Source organism: Corvus kubaryi, unplaced genomic scaffold, assembly GCF_017639235.1.
Source record: "Corvus kubaryi isolate FWS band 111438036 unplaced genomic scaffold, C.kubaryi_AGA036_p1.0 138, whole genome shotgun sequence".
NCBI classification, from domain to species: domain Eukaryota; kingdom Metazoa; phylum Chordata; class Aves; order Passeriformes; family Corvidae; genus Corvus; species Corvus kubaryi.
Genome location: NW_024580672.1, coordinates 9,916,002 through 9,931,740, shown reverse-complemented (window position 1 = coordinate 9,931,740; position 15,739 = coordinate 9,916,002). Strand labels below are relative to the sequence as shown.

General features: G+C 45.7%; 1 protein-coding gene across 6 annotated transcripts in view; it reads right to left on the bottom strand.

Moving 5' to 3' along the window:
• The window catches only part of ENTPD1 (ectonucleoside triphosphate diphosphohydrolase 1), a 55,884-nt gene that overhangs the window by 6,789 nt on the left and 33,356 nt on the right, over positions 1-15,739 (bottom strand). For 4 of the 6 annotated variants that reach the window (XM_042019073.1, XM_042019071.1, XM_042019072.1 and 1 more), the window contains exons 2-6: positions 3,860-3,993; positions 3,347-3,464; positions 1,968-2,118; positions 971-1,130; positions 104-340 (exon numbers count right to left, since the gene is read on the bottom strand). In XM_042019073.1, the coding sequence (XP_041875007.1) occupies positions 104-340; positions 971-1,130; positions 1,968-2,118; positions 3,347-3,464; positions 3,860-3,993 (800 nt within the window). Of the gene's footprint in view, positions 1-103; positions 341-970; positions 1,131-1,967; positions 2,119-3,346; positions 3,465-3,859; positions 3,994-9,483; positions 13,101-14,275; positions 14,694-15,739 lie in introns of those variants that run through there. The other 2 variants (XM_042019074.1, XM_042019076.1) reach the window with 2 other exon arrangements.

The following is a 15,739-nucleotide window of genomic DNA, read 5'->3' as shown; positions in this document are numbered from 1 at the left end:
TTTCCCCAATCCAAACTAAGAGGTGAACTGGGTCACAGCAACTTTTACAGCACTGGGAGGGTCCAGGATGTCCATGTTTAATTACAGGGGTAGATGTACTTGCCTGTAGGTCCCTGGCCAGTTTCTGTTGCAGAGCCTGGTCCTTCCCGTAGCAGAGAAAGCTGTGAGTGTACACTTGGTAATCCTTGCCATAGAGACGGAAGTAGAGCTGGTTCTCTGGGGACTCCAAAGAGAGGTCCTTTGATACAAAGGTAATCTGTGTGGAGGCTCCTCCAAGGTCTAGTGCTCCTGATGTCTCACTTAAGGATGTCAGGGAGTGTAGAAGCTTTTTCCAGCCAGACTTGGGGGAAAAAAAATCAAAGTAAACCAGATATATTGGGCATGGAGAGGATTTATTTTGGAGAAATGAAAAAGAGAAAGAACTATGAGGAGAGAAGCAGAAGCACAGAACACAAGAAACATGGGAAGTCCTGGAGGGGGCATGAGATGAGAGCTGGAACAAGATACAAGAAAAACGCAAGCTTGTAAATACAGGAGATGGATCATGTCCAAGTTTTTGCAGGAGGGCAAAGAATACGGAATCTAATACCACTGTTATGAGAAAAAACAGTCCACTTACTGTTTCAGCTCTCAGAAGATTTATAAGCTCAATAGGAAAGAATCATAGTCCAACTTTTCAGAAACTGAAATATTTTAGATCAGGAAGGGAGAAGGATGCTGTACCCAAGCAAAATGATTGAATATGCTGGCATTTTATTTCAGTGCTTGAAGCCTGACTGTAGTGGTGCATCCTGATACCACTAAGTATCAGGAGGTACTCCCAGCAACTGCTGAGGCAACATGTGCAGCTTCCTGATCCCTGGTAAATGGCTTACAAGGCAAGATAGTGCCTGTGACACCTTCTTGCAAGGCATGACTTACAAAGTGCTGCAAGACAATGATTCAGATGTACTTGCTATAGATATACTACCTGCTTGAAATTGCCCAGAAGGTAGTTAATGGTGATCCATCCATAGGCTCCTTCTTCCTGACCAGTGATAATTCTGGCACCCTGGAAGTTGAAGGGAGCTAAGCGTAGTGTGTTTTCTACTGAGGACAAGACTTTGTCAGCTGCACTTTTGTTCTGCAACCTGGATGAATGGAAGAAAGGATGGAGTGACTCTGGCTGACAGCTGTCAGTCGTCTATGTGCTTTATTCTGAGCAGGCAGGCTGCAACTCCCCACCAAGTGACAATTATAAGAGAATGGTTGTTCATTTGAGTCATCCAGCTCTAAGTGGCCATGCTTCTCTCTGTCACACCTTGACAGCACAGCTGCTACCAGCTTTGACACTTACAGACCCTGCAGCTGAGAGTGGTAGGTACTTGGAGCACAGACCAGAGCTCTTGTTCAGTAGCATGTGTCCTGATAGGAGTTGCACTGTGGAGACTCCTCTCACTCTTTACTGTCACCATTAGAGAAGAAATCCAGAAAGTATCCCCAGGAAGATTTCCCAGGCAATATATACCTAAGATCAGTTGCCTGTCCTAGCCAGGAGAGGTCTGGGTCACCCTCATGAAAATCACAAATTGTAATTAAAGGAGGATGTGATTATAGAGTTACCTTAGCCTCTGATGGCCCTCTGTGGGGAGTTGCAACATGGGCTCAAAAATCCTGGATTAGGCTTAATAGCAGACCATAGGGATGTTTGAGCATGCCTTTATTGTGGGGATGTTTAGGCATCAGCTTGGGCACTGCTGATCTCCTGGTGTCTCCATGCTGCATGTGGATGCAGGAGATGATGGAGGGTTGGAGTGAGCTTCGGTAAGCAAGGGAAAAGTCCAGGGGACTCGGGGCTCAGAGAGGTCAGCAGCACAGGAGGGTGTCTGGGCACAGTGTGGGCTGGCAGTGTGTCCTGAGAGGCCCCCACTGTGCATCCATGGTGATCCCAGGTGCAGTGCTGCAGAAGGGGACAAGCCCTGCAGTACCTGAGAAGCCGCATGCCAGCAGTTGCTCCGAGGTAGACGGGTGTCTCTTTGTGCTGTGCTGAGGGAATCACCTCTTTTGCTTGTTGTAGGCACTGTGCCAGAGAGGGACCTGCCTCCTCTGTGGCATGGGAGTAACCTGAGATCCCAGGGCCTGCAAGAAGTACAGATGCTTCATTGTTCAGACTCCAAGCATAACCCCGGACTGCTGTCATGAGCAGGTGTGCTAAACTGTATCACAGGCAGCAGAATCAGATTCAACCACCCCATTCCTTAGGAGCTTTAGAAATCCTACAGCACCAACTAAGCCCAATGCAATTGGTGGGTGGTGACAGGGCCCAACATCTGTCACCCTGTCTCTGCAAAGCAGGCTATGAACTAACAATGAGGGTTGAGACAAGCCATTCCTTTAGCATGCCCTGAACATCTGCAGTCTGTTCTCTGAGTTTGCCTGGGTGTACCCTGGATCTGCGCCTAAAAATCCCTGACCCTTCTATGCTGGTTCCTCCAGGGGCAGATGCTGTCATTTGTTTGTGTACTTTATACTCACGCTACAACACTGGGTGTTTTGCAGCTATTGCTTCTTATGCTAACCCAAGGAAAAAATCATTGTCCCTCTCTACCATGTGTCCCCTGGTTCCCTGGACTGCCCCAGGACCAGGGCCTGCCTGGCAGCAGTGAAGCCCCATTTGCTCCAGCTTGCTGTGTGCTCAGCGTGCTACTCCTGACGTGGGATGCTGCAGTGCAGAGCAGCTATCACAGCAGCTTGGTAACAGTAGGGCTCTCCCCTGCACTGCAGAGGCCTGAAAAGATCCCATGCAGGTCTGACAACACCTCTGATCCCCTCAGAATGCAGCGATCCATGATGGTCTGTGCTGTTTCTTGTTGTGTACACCCCTAGGCTTCATTTATGCCTTCCTAAACAATACAGTACCTACACAGCAATTAAACAGAATAAAAAAATAAGCCATGACACGCACAAGTTGAGCAACCTTGAGCCACAAGCCTTGTGCATAGCTTGCACAGAAGCCTTAAAAAAGAGCAAACCATGCTCTCCCCTCTCATTGCCTTCATCAGCACTTCAACAAGAGTGCATGCAGACACTTTATTTATTTAAGTACATTCTTTGGTGTAGTTCTTTCCGAAAAGCAATTAATCCCAAGCATCCTAAAAACAAAGGAAAAAATGGATCTATTTTTCTTGCCAGGAAGGTTGGGCACATACAGCTCCCCATGGCAAGCAGTGGGGTATACATCATTGCACAGATGTAACACTGTTTCTACTATTGGCCTCTTCCTCTAGATTTCTCCTCCCTCACCCCTTTATTACATTATCTCTTCTTCATCCCACGCCCCTTCCCCAGGTCCTTTTTCTCCTCTTACCTTCAACTTTACACACCTCCACCTGCTTCACCACCCCAGTGTCATTCTCCTTCTCTGCTGGCCACTCGTACACGTAGAGGTTAGTGTGGGACGATCCCGCATCCAGCACGATCCCATACTGTGGGCAAAACAGAGTCACTACCCCACCTGAGGCACCGAACCAGACCCAGTGTGTGTTGGCCTCCGTACACGGGGGACCAGGCACACGCAGCCCATCTGCCTGGCAGCTGTGGGGATGTATGTCATTGCTCTCCTCAGTAGAGCTCCAGTGCAAAACTCCCATCAAAGGAAGCAGGAGCAGAGAAACCACAAAGTTGGGACTGGTTACTTAAGAGATCATTCCCTGTGAAGCTGTAACTGGTTTTACCATGAAGATGTAAAACAAGATGTTGAGCTGCATGGAGCCAGAAAAAGAGGTTAGCCAGAGCCAGCAAGGGCAGCAGCGTGTCCGTGAGCACTATGGACACTTAACCCCCCGGCTTGTTTTCCTCTAAGGGTACCAGCTTGTAATACCTTAATATTCCTCGGAAGTGGCTTGTTTTGGGTCACTGCTACAGCAATTAAAGCAATTACAGCCAAAGTAGAGAGGAATCCCAGGATGAGTAGAATCGTTCTTGTCGAGGACATCTTTGGTTTGGTACCTGTGACTAGAGCAGAAAAAGGGTGTTAGTGCCCCAGTAGCCCATCTTACCCAAAAGCCACGTGTTTTGGCACATTCCTGCAGTCCCTTTGCATGGTGAAGTATCTGCCTTTGCCCATCAGGTTATGAGTGGCCTGTGTTTGCAGAATTGGCACAACATGCTGTCGCGGGTTCGGTTTGTAACCGGGCGGAAACACCAATTTAGTGTAGTGGTTTGGTCCAAAATACTCATTACTGTTTATCTGCTGTGAGATAAGAGTTAGGAGAAATGCAAAACAGGCACCAAACTTGAAAGAATATAAAGAAGTTTATTAACAGACCTAAAAGAAGAAGGAAAAAAATTATACCACCTTCAGAACTCTCCTCCTCCCCCCACCTTCCTCCCTTCTCCCACTGACAATGTGAAAAGACAACCCTTAAGATGTTCAGTCTGTTTACCACTTCCATAATAACCTTGTTCAGTCCATTTAGAAAGAGAAGTCTCTTCTTGCTCATGCTATGAAAACATTATCACAACGAGACAGCCACCCACTTCCAAATATTGTTCAGTCCATTTAGGAAGAGGAGTCTCTCTGCCTGCGTGTGAGTCCTTTCCCCCGACTTGCAGCTTTTCCCGCAACTGCTTTCGAGGGTCCACTCTTGAAGTTTTCTGGGGTACAATTTTAAGGTTGAGCCGTTCAGAAACAAAAACAGAGGCCCTTCTCCTTCCCTGGGAGCAAAGGGTCTTCATCATCTTCATCGTTAGGACTATCTCTGGGAGCATCTCTAGGAACTGAGGTTTTCTCCTTTCCCATTTGGAGCAAAAGTCCTCATCTGGTTCATCTCTACGGACTGAGGTTTTCTCCTTTCCCGTTCGGAGCAAAAGTCCTCATCTGGTTCATCTCTCCCTGTCCAAACTTCTCATGAAATTACAGCTGCGTCAGCATCTGCCTATCTCAGCGCAGGTGCTTTTGCTCACGAGTTGAACACTCCACCCCCCATATCTTCATGAAATTACAACAGGATACTCTGATATATCATAGCTTCACAACAGAATTTCAGCTTTAAGCATCTCCTCTCTCTCTTCCCTCAGGTTTTCAGCTCTTCATAGCAATAAAAGGGTTACTCTCACCTCGGCCTTGCAGCTTTGCAGCTGGAATGTTGAATTTTTCTTATCGCAGTGGAGAGGGGGGAGAGCCGAGCCGCTCCGGCTGCCCACGGCAAGGCAGTGGGGGGGGGTTCCATGGCTGGAACAGGTCCATGGCTTCATGATGGCCGTGGCCCGGCCCGGCCTGGCCCAAGCAGGGCCTGGCCGGGCCCGCTGGCCCCCCACACGGGGCCCGCAGCCACCTGTCCCAGCGCCGGAAACGAGAGAGAGCTTGGAGGGGGAGTTTGCCTATTCTTAAATGTGGATCACAGAGGTGATCACAACTTTAAGTGGCTTAGAGAATTGTCCATATTCAAACTGGCCAGCTGATAGGTTCTGTCAGTTCCCAGAGGAAACTGTAAGCACCCCTTAGCAAGGACGTCCCTTCCGGGACTACGCTTGCTAACCTATGACACATGCTTATAAATCACACACTTTGCAGAACTTGTACCACTCTAATTCCTTAAATGTTACAGGCATATTTGGGATAACATATCTAACAAATTAAGATTTTTGTGTCTTAATATACATGGTTACCTAGAATTCTGCAAAAAAGGCCACTTATGGCTGATGAAAATCATTCACAACCAATATGTCTTTGAGCTTTCAGAACCAATATACATATACCTGCACTTGTTAGTGGCTAGCATGATGCTGTCTTTCACATTTTCCTGCTTTGGATAATCCTTCACGTATCCCACAGTCAAAATCTCATTTCACGACTTAGACTTGGCCGGTTTTGCAACTGTTTAATAAAATACCATCTAACTACATGGAGCCGTAGAAAGGGTAACAGTGTATTTTCCAGATTTATAACTTTGATGTAAATTCAACACTTACAATGAGCAAATAGCTCTAGGGCACATACTTGCTCCCACTATGACATGAAATCCATTTCCACCAACAGTGATGCTTCATACTCAAAAGCACTGATCATCTGACTCGCATGGGAACTAGTTTCTCTTCTCCTTATACACAAATACTCCAGGAGATGTTTAGAAGTACATTACAGGCCATTCAGGATGGCAATACCTCGGTGCAGGCAACCACATCAACTATTGTCATGCTCTGAGAAGGTGTCTGAACCTGCTCTGCATCTGCATGCCAGAACTTGGGTTCCACCGGTGTCCAGACCTTCAGACCCAGATCAGTGCTCCAAATCCATCCTGGCAATTCATGTCGTGCATGCAAATATGAAAAGCATTCAAGTTCTGATCAGGGTCAGCTTCTAACTGCTCTGGTTTTATGTGAGGGGTGGTCCCAGGTTCCAGAAATTTATAGTGTTACCTGGCCTTACAAGTGACCCTAAATCCTCAAGTTATTTTCGGAAGTTAGCCCAAGTGAAAAGAAGCAACGCACCTCTGACAAGCTGGAACTATAGACAAATAACAGCTACTTGCCTTCTTAGAGAAAATGAAACCTAAAAGTGCCAGGAGAGATGACTTTGAAGATGCCACAGACAGGTGCATTGGGAATGTGACCTGGAGCTCTGTGCTCACTCTCACATGTAAATCGGCTGAGGTTAACTGTGAAATTTGGAAGCTTGTAACGCTCACATTGTGTGAGTGCCTGTTGGAGGCTCAGTATGCTTGCCAATATCTCCAAGAATGCAGCTTAAAAAAATAGTCTAGTGTGCATAGCAGACAGTAGGAAGTAAGAATGTATTTTATTAAACTCTATTCAAAAATGCCCAGAACTCAGGGCTTGAAGTGATTAGAAACAGCAGAGCATGATGGCTGGGAGACCTTTCTTCTTATTGGAGAGAGTAGTTGGCTCAAGGTATGATAGCACTGAGCATGTCTGCTGAACAAAAATTATTTTAACCCTAGAAAAAAGAATAAAAACAGATGCTATATTGTAAAATCAGCTGCACAGTATAGATATGAAGTTAGCATGCATGAAAACTGAAACTGCTGCTGACAGTTGCACAGCACAGCCACATAATTATTGCCACCCTTACTCTGAGATCTTGCCTAGAGGAAACCATGAACAGATTTATGTGTTTGCTGACATAGGAATGAAGGATGTGTGACTTTGCACAAGTTCTAAGATTTTCAAATTTCCTGTTGTGATGGGTATTGTCAGCCTGCTGCACCTTTCAGCAGCCACGCTCTGAGAGTACCAGCATCGTTAGCAAAGCAGGAACATTTTTCTCACTGTAATGGGCCATCCCAGTTATCAGCTAGTATTCCCTTGTCTGAAGGCAGAGGCATAGTGATAATTGTCTGCATCCCACCTGTAGCCTGAGATTAGTAATTTTTTTTGTCAAGGCACATTATTTTCTTAACTCCGAATATGACTTTTGCCTAAATTTTGGTTCAGTATCATGAGCACTTTTCAGGACTCTGGGGTTTGTAGAGAGATGACTTTGTTGCTGTATCGCATACCAGACCATCCAGCTCTGTGAACTCTAATGCTACCAAAGAGAATTTTATTGAAATGTTTTGTACAAGAAAAGGTACAAGATGATAAACATAATCCAGAAGGTAGTGTAACAAAGTAATAACCTTCCAAAGAGCACTCATAGTGTACAGACTTGAATACTTGACAGACTTGTTTAAAAAAGACAAACTTATTTTAAAAAATCCAAACAAAAACCAAGCCAAAAAACAACACTGCAAATCCATCTAAAGAATTCAATGTAGTTAAAATTCACTTGCCATTTCTTCAGAAAGGTGAGGTATTTCAATAAGTTCCTTTTTCTGTACACTTGGTTACCTCATCAGCTCTAGGTGTAATTGCAGGTTCTGCAGGGGCTAAAGAATTAAGTTATTCCAGCTTCCTCCAGCTCCTCTGAATTTCACATTCACACTACTGAATGCCATGCAAACACTCCTCTGTGTCCACCAAGTGGAGCAGTACTTGACTGACTTCCAGGCCCCAGGATCTTCCTTCCACTAGCAGTTTTCCTCAGCTAAAGATTAAGCAGACACGATCTTCTGTCCCTGTGCCCAGTCAGAATCCAAGTAGAGACAGATCTCTACTCTTTCTCTCATACTGCCCACTGTGTGCAGTGACTAAAGCATCCTGTAGGGCCATAAGTAGGCATAGAAATGATACTGCTTTACTCCTCTCAGAGCTCAGAGCTGCTTGGTGCTGGAGCCCTGCCCGGCTGCATGGGCATTGAGCACTCTGCAGATGCTGGAGCACAGCCCAGCTGCTCAGGCATCTCTTGTCTGTTTCCAATTTTGGTCTCTTTCCTTTTTTATATAGGGGCTACCACTGGTTCCATCCAGTGATGTCCCCAAAACATAAACAGCTCTAACATCCTTTCCGTCTCCAAGACAAAGAACTGGGAGGATGTTGTCAGTCACTCCAGGTAGCAGCAGTTTTGCTGCGGAAACCCTGTTGCTCTTAGTGAATCACCAGGAAGGACCACACCAGCGTGGGAGGCAGCTCTGTGTGAAGGCAAGGAAGCAGATTTGACTCTTGTGTCTTCCAGAGCTCAAGACAAATAGGAAATGGCCCCTCCAGCCAACACTAGACTAAGTCACTGGCACCTCTGCGTGCCAGGAGATGTCACTCACAGCCAAGGCTGCCCCCCTCAACACCCTTCTCACCAAACAAGATTTAGCAACAAAAGTTAAATGGAATCAGGCAACCAGCTGCTTTTAGACATGCAATAAGGAGAGACTATGGCTTGTTTAAGGAGTGACATTAGGAATGTCAAGCAGAAAAGATGTTGTACATAGACCAAAGCCATGCTTGGTTCAGACAATCTCACTGTGACCCATCATCTCTAATAAATACAAATATTTTTGTAAGATCTGACTTCGCATAACAGATAAAGCTGATGCCTGATCTTTCCTTTGGATGTTCGTGCTCAGTTACAGAAAGGATCACAAGAGACTGGACTGCAAGGCCAGCCCTCTTCCAGTGCACAAGTGCCACACTGACAGAGACACTTCCCACCATCAGCTTTATCCCCTCATCACTCCTCTGTATGGTCAGGAACGGTCCCATTTTCAGCCTTAATTTATTTATTGCCAGGCTATTCCCTCTGTCTGTCTTCCACTTCTATCTCACAACTTCTGCAACGCTCAATCCTGCAGGAATTTATTCTCTTAGTCAATTTGTAAGAAATTATCCTTTCTCGATTTTTGTCTTTTCCAGCCTTTTCCATCTGCCTGAAGAGTCCAACATCACTTCTCTGCATATAGAACTACTTGCTTACATTTTTCTTGAGGATTCTGACCAGAGCTGCAAGGAGGCTGGCCTTGCACAGTACTGAACCTATCCCACAGGAGATGATCCAGTCCCAGCCTAAATGAAGTGAGGTGGGGTCTTGCACCACCTCAGAAACATGATCATCTACCACCCCAGGCAGTGACAGTTAACCCAGCACCTCTCATACAATCTCAGCAAACCCACCCAGGAGAGAGGGGCTCTGGCAATGCAGTCTGTGCACATTTTCTAACTGCAGGAGTTCATGTCTGTAGAGTTCTGCTGGCAGTGATGGTAGGGAAAGGGCATGGGAGCAGTCAGTGCTGCTGTTCAGCATGGAAAGAGGACACACACATCATCCTCCTGGTGAGTGAAAATGAGATTTCAGTAGTCATGAAGTTTTTTTCAGGCTGAATTGCCTGAAAAACTCACTGATTACTCTGTGAGGTTGCTGAACTTGGATCAGATTTGATGCACATTACCCAAAAGGCACTCCTGTCTTCAGACTCACCACAGCCAATCATCGGAGTGCATAAACACTCAGAAGATCCACACTGCTTCATTTATCAACCCTTTTATGAAATTTTCCCTGTCCCCAACTGACTTCTTACTCATTCTCGTCTGTCTTTTTCACTTAAACATGCTCGTATCCAAGTTACCTAGGAGGACTTTGCTGCAAAGTAATGTAAACCACCTGTTTCAGGCCAGCATGTTGGAAAAGTCTTTTCTCAGGCTGTCAAGAGGCTCAGGTTTGTCTTAGAATTTACATACAAGCACATATACAGTAAGTCAATGGCTTTGGTTTAAGGGGCTTTATTTCAAAATATCAGGGCAAGACACACAGCATGTTGAAATTAGGATTCAAGTTCCAGATCAGGATTTTACATCACTTTTTACAACTGCTATGTGGAACAGTGTGGGAGACTCTGCTCCAAGTCTTAATTATTCATATGGCAAAGATTTTGGCCTAAATACTGGTGTGATCTCTGACCTTCCTTGTAGTGCTATGTAGAATAATAAATACACTTTTACTGGGTTATATTTTTCCAGATGAAATACTTGTAAGTGCTGAAGTACAAACATTGAAGTGTCAGTGAAACTGATAATCCAAACAATATAATGGGTCTTTTGGATGCCGTCTTTCAGAGACATTTGATACTGAAATCTTGCAGCCCTACGTGTCTCAAAACCCACAGACTCCCATGAATTTAGGCTATACAGCTTGGCAGCTTGAACTGTTCCATGTGCACACATACCTGTGCACGAGTGAGCTGGAAGACAAAGGGTGTCTGAGATCACACCAAGCTGCGAGCGAAGCACACTGACACATAGGACTGAAGTTGAAAACCAGTTTGACAAATAGGTGAGAGCCTGGTGAAAACATCTAACTCTCTTAAGGACAAAAGCAAATATGACATTTAGGTAAGAGCCATAACGCAAAGAAAGTGTGGTGAGCAATCTGTTAAGCAGCTTTTCCAGAGAAATCGTTACGGCAGCTACAGCAGTTTATAGTAAGCTTTCCCTCCATCTAAAGCTGGTAAATCTCCCTGTGAGGTTCTATGTCCAATTTTGGACACTGTCTTTCAGGAAAGATGTAGACTGCTTGGAAAAACTCCAGAAGTGAACAAGAAAGACCGCAAGCCTAAAAACTTGACCTATAAGGGAAGATTGAAGGAATTGAATTGTTAAGTTTGCAGAAGAGAAGAGCAAAGGAGGCTCATTATCTGTCTTCAGACAAATGGCATTTCTATCTGCCAGCGCTGTTGTAGCTGATCCTGCCTCAGGATGAGGGTGGCTCCTGGACTTTCTCCCAGTTCCGTTTCCTTGGTTCAGAAGGCAGGGAGTCAGCAAAAAGGGGACAATGCATTCATAAGCTAGACTGCCAGCAAAGGCCAATGCAGTGCATATGCTCTCCCTGTGGGATACAGATGCAGTTGTACAAAGGTGCTCCCTCCTTTGCCCAGCAAAGCTCCAGGTTTTGTTCAGGCATAATTCAGCCATGGCAACCACCCTGCTATATGCTATCCATGTGTACAGCACTGCTTGGCGTGGGAGTACCTCATCCTTTTACTGCTTTTAGTGTTGTGGCTGGGATACAACCCTGGGAAATTGCACAACACACATTGAATGAGTCCTCTTTTCCTGGAAAAAAGAAAAGTGCGTGGAAATCCTGGAGAGCTGGTGGGTGCTAGAGGCAGCAAAAGCTGAGCAATGGTAGCAAGAGACAGATACAAAGGAGCAGGCAGCACACAGGCTCTTCTCTCCCTTCCACAGCTGCCCGCAGCACAGAGGGGCTTTGTGCTCGGGGAGCCCCATGGCCCTGCAGAGCAGATTTACTGCTGGAGAGGTGCTGTCCAGGGGCTTTGGGCACAGCCCCAGTGACCCAGACTGCCACACCAACAAGTGCCCCATTCACCCGTGCACAAAGCAGGTTCCCCTGTCAGAGACCTTCCCACGATGCAGTGCTGGGGATGGTGCTCAGCCTCCCTGGCTCTCTGCAGGGCACTCACACCCCCTCTCACCTTGGCCTCACAGCCCATCTCCCTGGTATTATACACAAGTCTTCCCAATGCCTGCTCATTAAATAGTCTCTCTGCAGGAAGATATTTTTCTGGCTTACATTGCAGCAGTCAGACCCAGACACTCAATATTCTTAAACACAACCAGCAAGTGGCAGGATGCTGCTGGCACAATGACCTTTAGACAGTAATTTTTCACATTTATATGCTGTTTACTGAACGTCTAAGCCTGTATCCTACTTGTACTCATACTCATTTCTTTAGGATTCTCACATTAAAGAGGTTTTTCAAACCAGAAGAGAATACTGTTGTCAGTTACATCCGTTTCCTGCCAGGAAACCTCTGATATTATTAATTTGCTACCAGCCATCAAAGTTATATTTTAGCTGGAGAAGATTTATTGCCGTTACCCACAAAGCTCGAAGTTTCATCAGAATATATCCAGTGAGCACAAGGGGGCTTCCCCTCCTCCCTGGGTTCCCAGCTAAATTGTTGCTTGAATATACTTGACTATCACATAATGTAAAGGCATTTGTTTGTCTTTCTCGGGGAAAAAAGATGCATGAAGCACTGACACCTTTTCAGCTTTGTCTGATAGTTCAAATGCAATGAGTTGCAATGGCCCAGTGGTGCTGCCAGGCTTCTTCTTGTGCTCAAGATCCTCACATTCTTCTTTGCTCTTAACTCACTGGCTGTGACTTTTTCCTTATGCTTCTTTTGACCATCTTTTACACTTTCCAACTTTAAATTTGCACTAATTTTATCTTCCTTTTTTTTGCCTCTGAATATGCATCTTTAAGAGATTTTATTATTTTCAAATTAACATAACTTCCAACAGTTGAATTATGGCTTTTGTGGAACAAAATAAGAAGGCAATGGGCTGTTTCTTATTAGCATTCCTATTTCCACATTTTAAATACTCTGCTTATTCAGTGAAAGTATTTTTTATTTTGTGATGTTATTTCTTTTAAGAGCTACTAGACATTGTCGACACAGAATAAGTGGGGATTACTTTTATAATAATTCAAAACTCTCATAGAATTTCGTCTCTTTCTGTTGAGACTGTGGTCAACACACATTCCTCTTGAGCTGGAAGTAATGCATTGCAAATTGTGAGGTGGTCACCCTCAGTTTTGAGAAATTGCCTTGTCTTTCACTAAAATGCACCATCATATCAGCTTTTCTCATCCCTCTATAGACAGCCATGCCCTTCTCTTTCTCCAGCATGCTGGCTGGCAATGGGCACTAGCTTTCAGTTGCTTTGGTCACTTGCTCCCTGTTCATCCCCAGGCAGCTATTGTGAACAACTATTTAATTACTGTTGCTGCTTAAGACAGCAGGACTACTGCTTACACTGGAAGATGGGTGATGTGTGAGTCACATCACCAACCCAGTAGAGCCCACCCTTCCCTGTGTCCTATCAACCACCCACACATGAGGGGGATGTACAAGTCATCATGAAAAAAAGAGAGGAAACAGCCTCCAGAACAACCACTCCCCCTTCAACTCCCACGTTGGGCCAGCAAGTTCAGAAACTTCCTGGAGAACAAAAAGTCCTGAGCTTTGTAAATGCTGCAACGCCCCACAGGAGGTTCTGACAGGGAATCACTGCAGAGGAAACAGATCACAGACCCAAACCCCCCGTTATCCACAGCATGCTCTGCACCCAGCACACTTTGACTGCCAGCGGTGCCAAAACAAAACCCCAGCAGTCACCAGTTTTCCTTATGCCCTCTCCACTGACAACCTTCCCTGCCTTGAAGGGGCTGAGGCCACCAAGCCTCTCACCACACCTCAAGGCTGTTTTTCTCTGAACTGTAGATTCCTGGGATCACCTTGTGTGTTGATTAAACATTACTGCTTTCAGGGGCTCACTTCCCTGCTTTCCAAAATAAACAGCACAGCTGCCCAAAGTGCCACACGTCAGCAAGTGGAGCCGCTGCCTGTGCTGCCCAAGGATTTCTGCACAGCAAAGCAATCAGCTTTTCTTCTGAAGTTTCACTTCCCATTCAGGACCAAAAACCATTGGAGACTGAACACAGACACACACCCACTGTTCCAAGCTGGTGCAGCATCAGCAGAGCCACTGCAAGGGCCCTGGGGGATGATGCCCATTCCGCAGCAGTCCCTCACGAGAGTGCATAAGCTGCAGTGCCTAGCTGTGCCTGGGATTTTCCCTATATCCTGGTTGTGCCACCCCTTAATTCTGTGATTTTCAGCACAGGGATTTGTTGTCTTAGAGGAGCATTTCTCAGTCCTATAAGGTACCCAGTGAGTTTTTCCTCCCTTAGCATGCATAGCACCCCATTTGCAGCAGTGAATACTGTAGGCACCTTCCCTTTGCAACCCATCCTAGCAGATGAAGCAAAACCCCCTTGCTATTCAGGCAGGGCAGGAGCTCTGCTGCCTCCTTTCAGCAGCTCAGGGTTAGGGCTGCCATGTGTAAAGATAGCACTCTGCTTAAACTCTTCCCAACTCACCTGTTTACCTCCAGCTGTCAGCACTGCTATCTCCATTCATCATTTGAGAGCACAGGACAAGGAACAGCTGGAATAGTTCCTTTATCTTGCTGAGGAGCACATCCACCATCCAGGCCTTGTGGAAAAATATACTGATTTCTCAGAGGTCAGCTTTAATAACTAGGATTCCCACAAACCATGAGGAGAATTCAGCTCATGATATTTGGCATGAATATAATTCTCTGTTCCTCATGCTGCTACAATTTCCATTTCAAATAGCAGGAAACAAATTACCCTGTGGTATTTTTAGTGACGACCAGTGGGAAGGAACATGGGATCAAAGGCTATTGAGGGGCATGGGCCTTGACAAAGTTCCTGAGCGTAAGAGAAGAAATACTTCTTGGAAATTACAAAGGTAATAAGGAAAATATGAATCTAAATTTTCATGCTCAGAGGAGCACTTTGAAAAGGCTGGAGCCTCATGCCGACATGTAACAAAACAGCAAAGGAGTTTTTCTGGATGAATGGGCTGACACAGGGTGCTATTAATCTCTAAAGTTCAAATTACTTATTACTGGGATGTGCAGTGAATCCTGAGAGGAGAATTAGGCTCAGGAAAAGAAACCCATTTATAATCAAGCCATAGTTTGGCCTTCAATTTATTATCCATTAATCTTCCCCTCCTCCCCCCACTATTCTTGCCTCAAATATTTCAAATTAAAAACATGAAATATTTTGGATAAGGCAGCATGAGTACAGGGGAACAGTCACAGCAGCCCACCCTTCTGTCCAGCAACCCAGGGCCCACACAGAAAGGAGCTACAGGTCTGCTGCTTCCCTGGGGCCACTGTGTTTCCCAGCCTCTTTCAGCAGCATTCTCCCTCTGACTAGGGATGGAAGGTCCCAAGCTCAAGTCGGAGCCCACCTTCCAGCCACAGGATCTCCAGGCCAGCTGCAGAGCTTGCAGCGAGTTCACACGAGCACACATTTTCCTCACATCTCCTGCAGGAGCAGGGACATTGAAAAGGTTATTTATTAACAGCTCTGGGAAGAGAAATGGGCAAGAAAGAAAACAAATCCATTTATAAATCAGCTAAAGAGAAAACTTGTGACCCTAATGGTCTCCTTTGTAATTCCTTAAGTGTGGCCTGGAGCTGCCCTGGCATCATTTCTTGTGATGCTGAATCAGCAGAACAGCCCTGCTTGTGCATTGAATAGCCTGATAAGAGCAGAATAGACCCAAGAAAGCAGTAACTTACACCATCCAGATTTTTCTTTGCTTCTGTTAGGATTTAGGGAGACTGATAGTGCTCAAATTTCTCACCACTAAGTACCAAGCAGCGACTCCTATTAGCATCTATCTCTGCAATCCAGGACATAGCGTTCCTCCGGGACAAGGTGGAGACAGGATAAAGAGAGAAAACTCATGCTAGAGCTGTCTGAAAGAGCAACGTCGTTGCTATCTGAGCTCTCATTTAGGAGCAT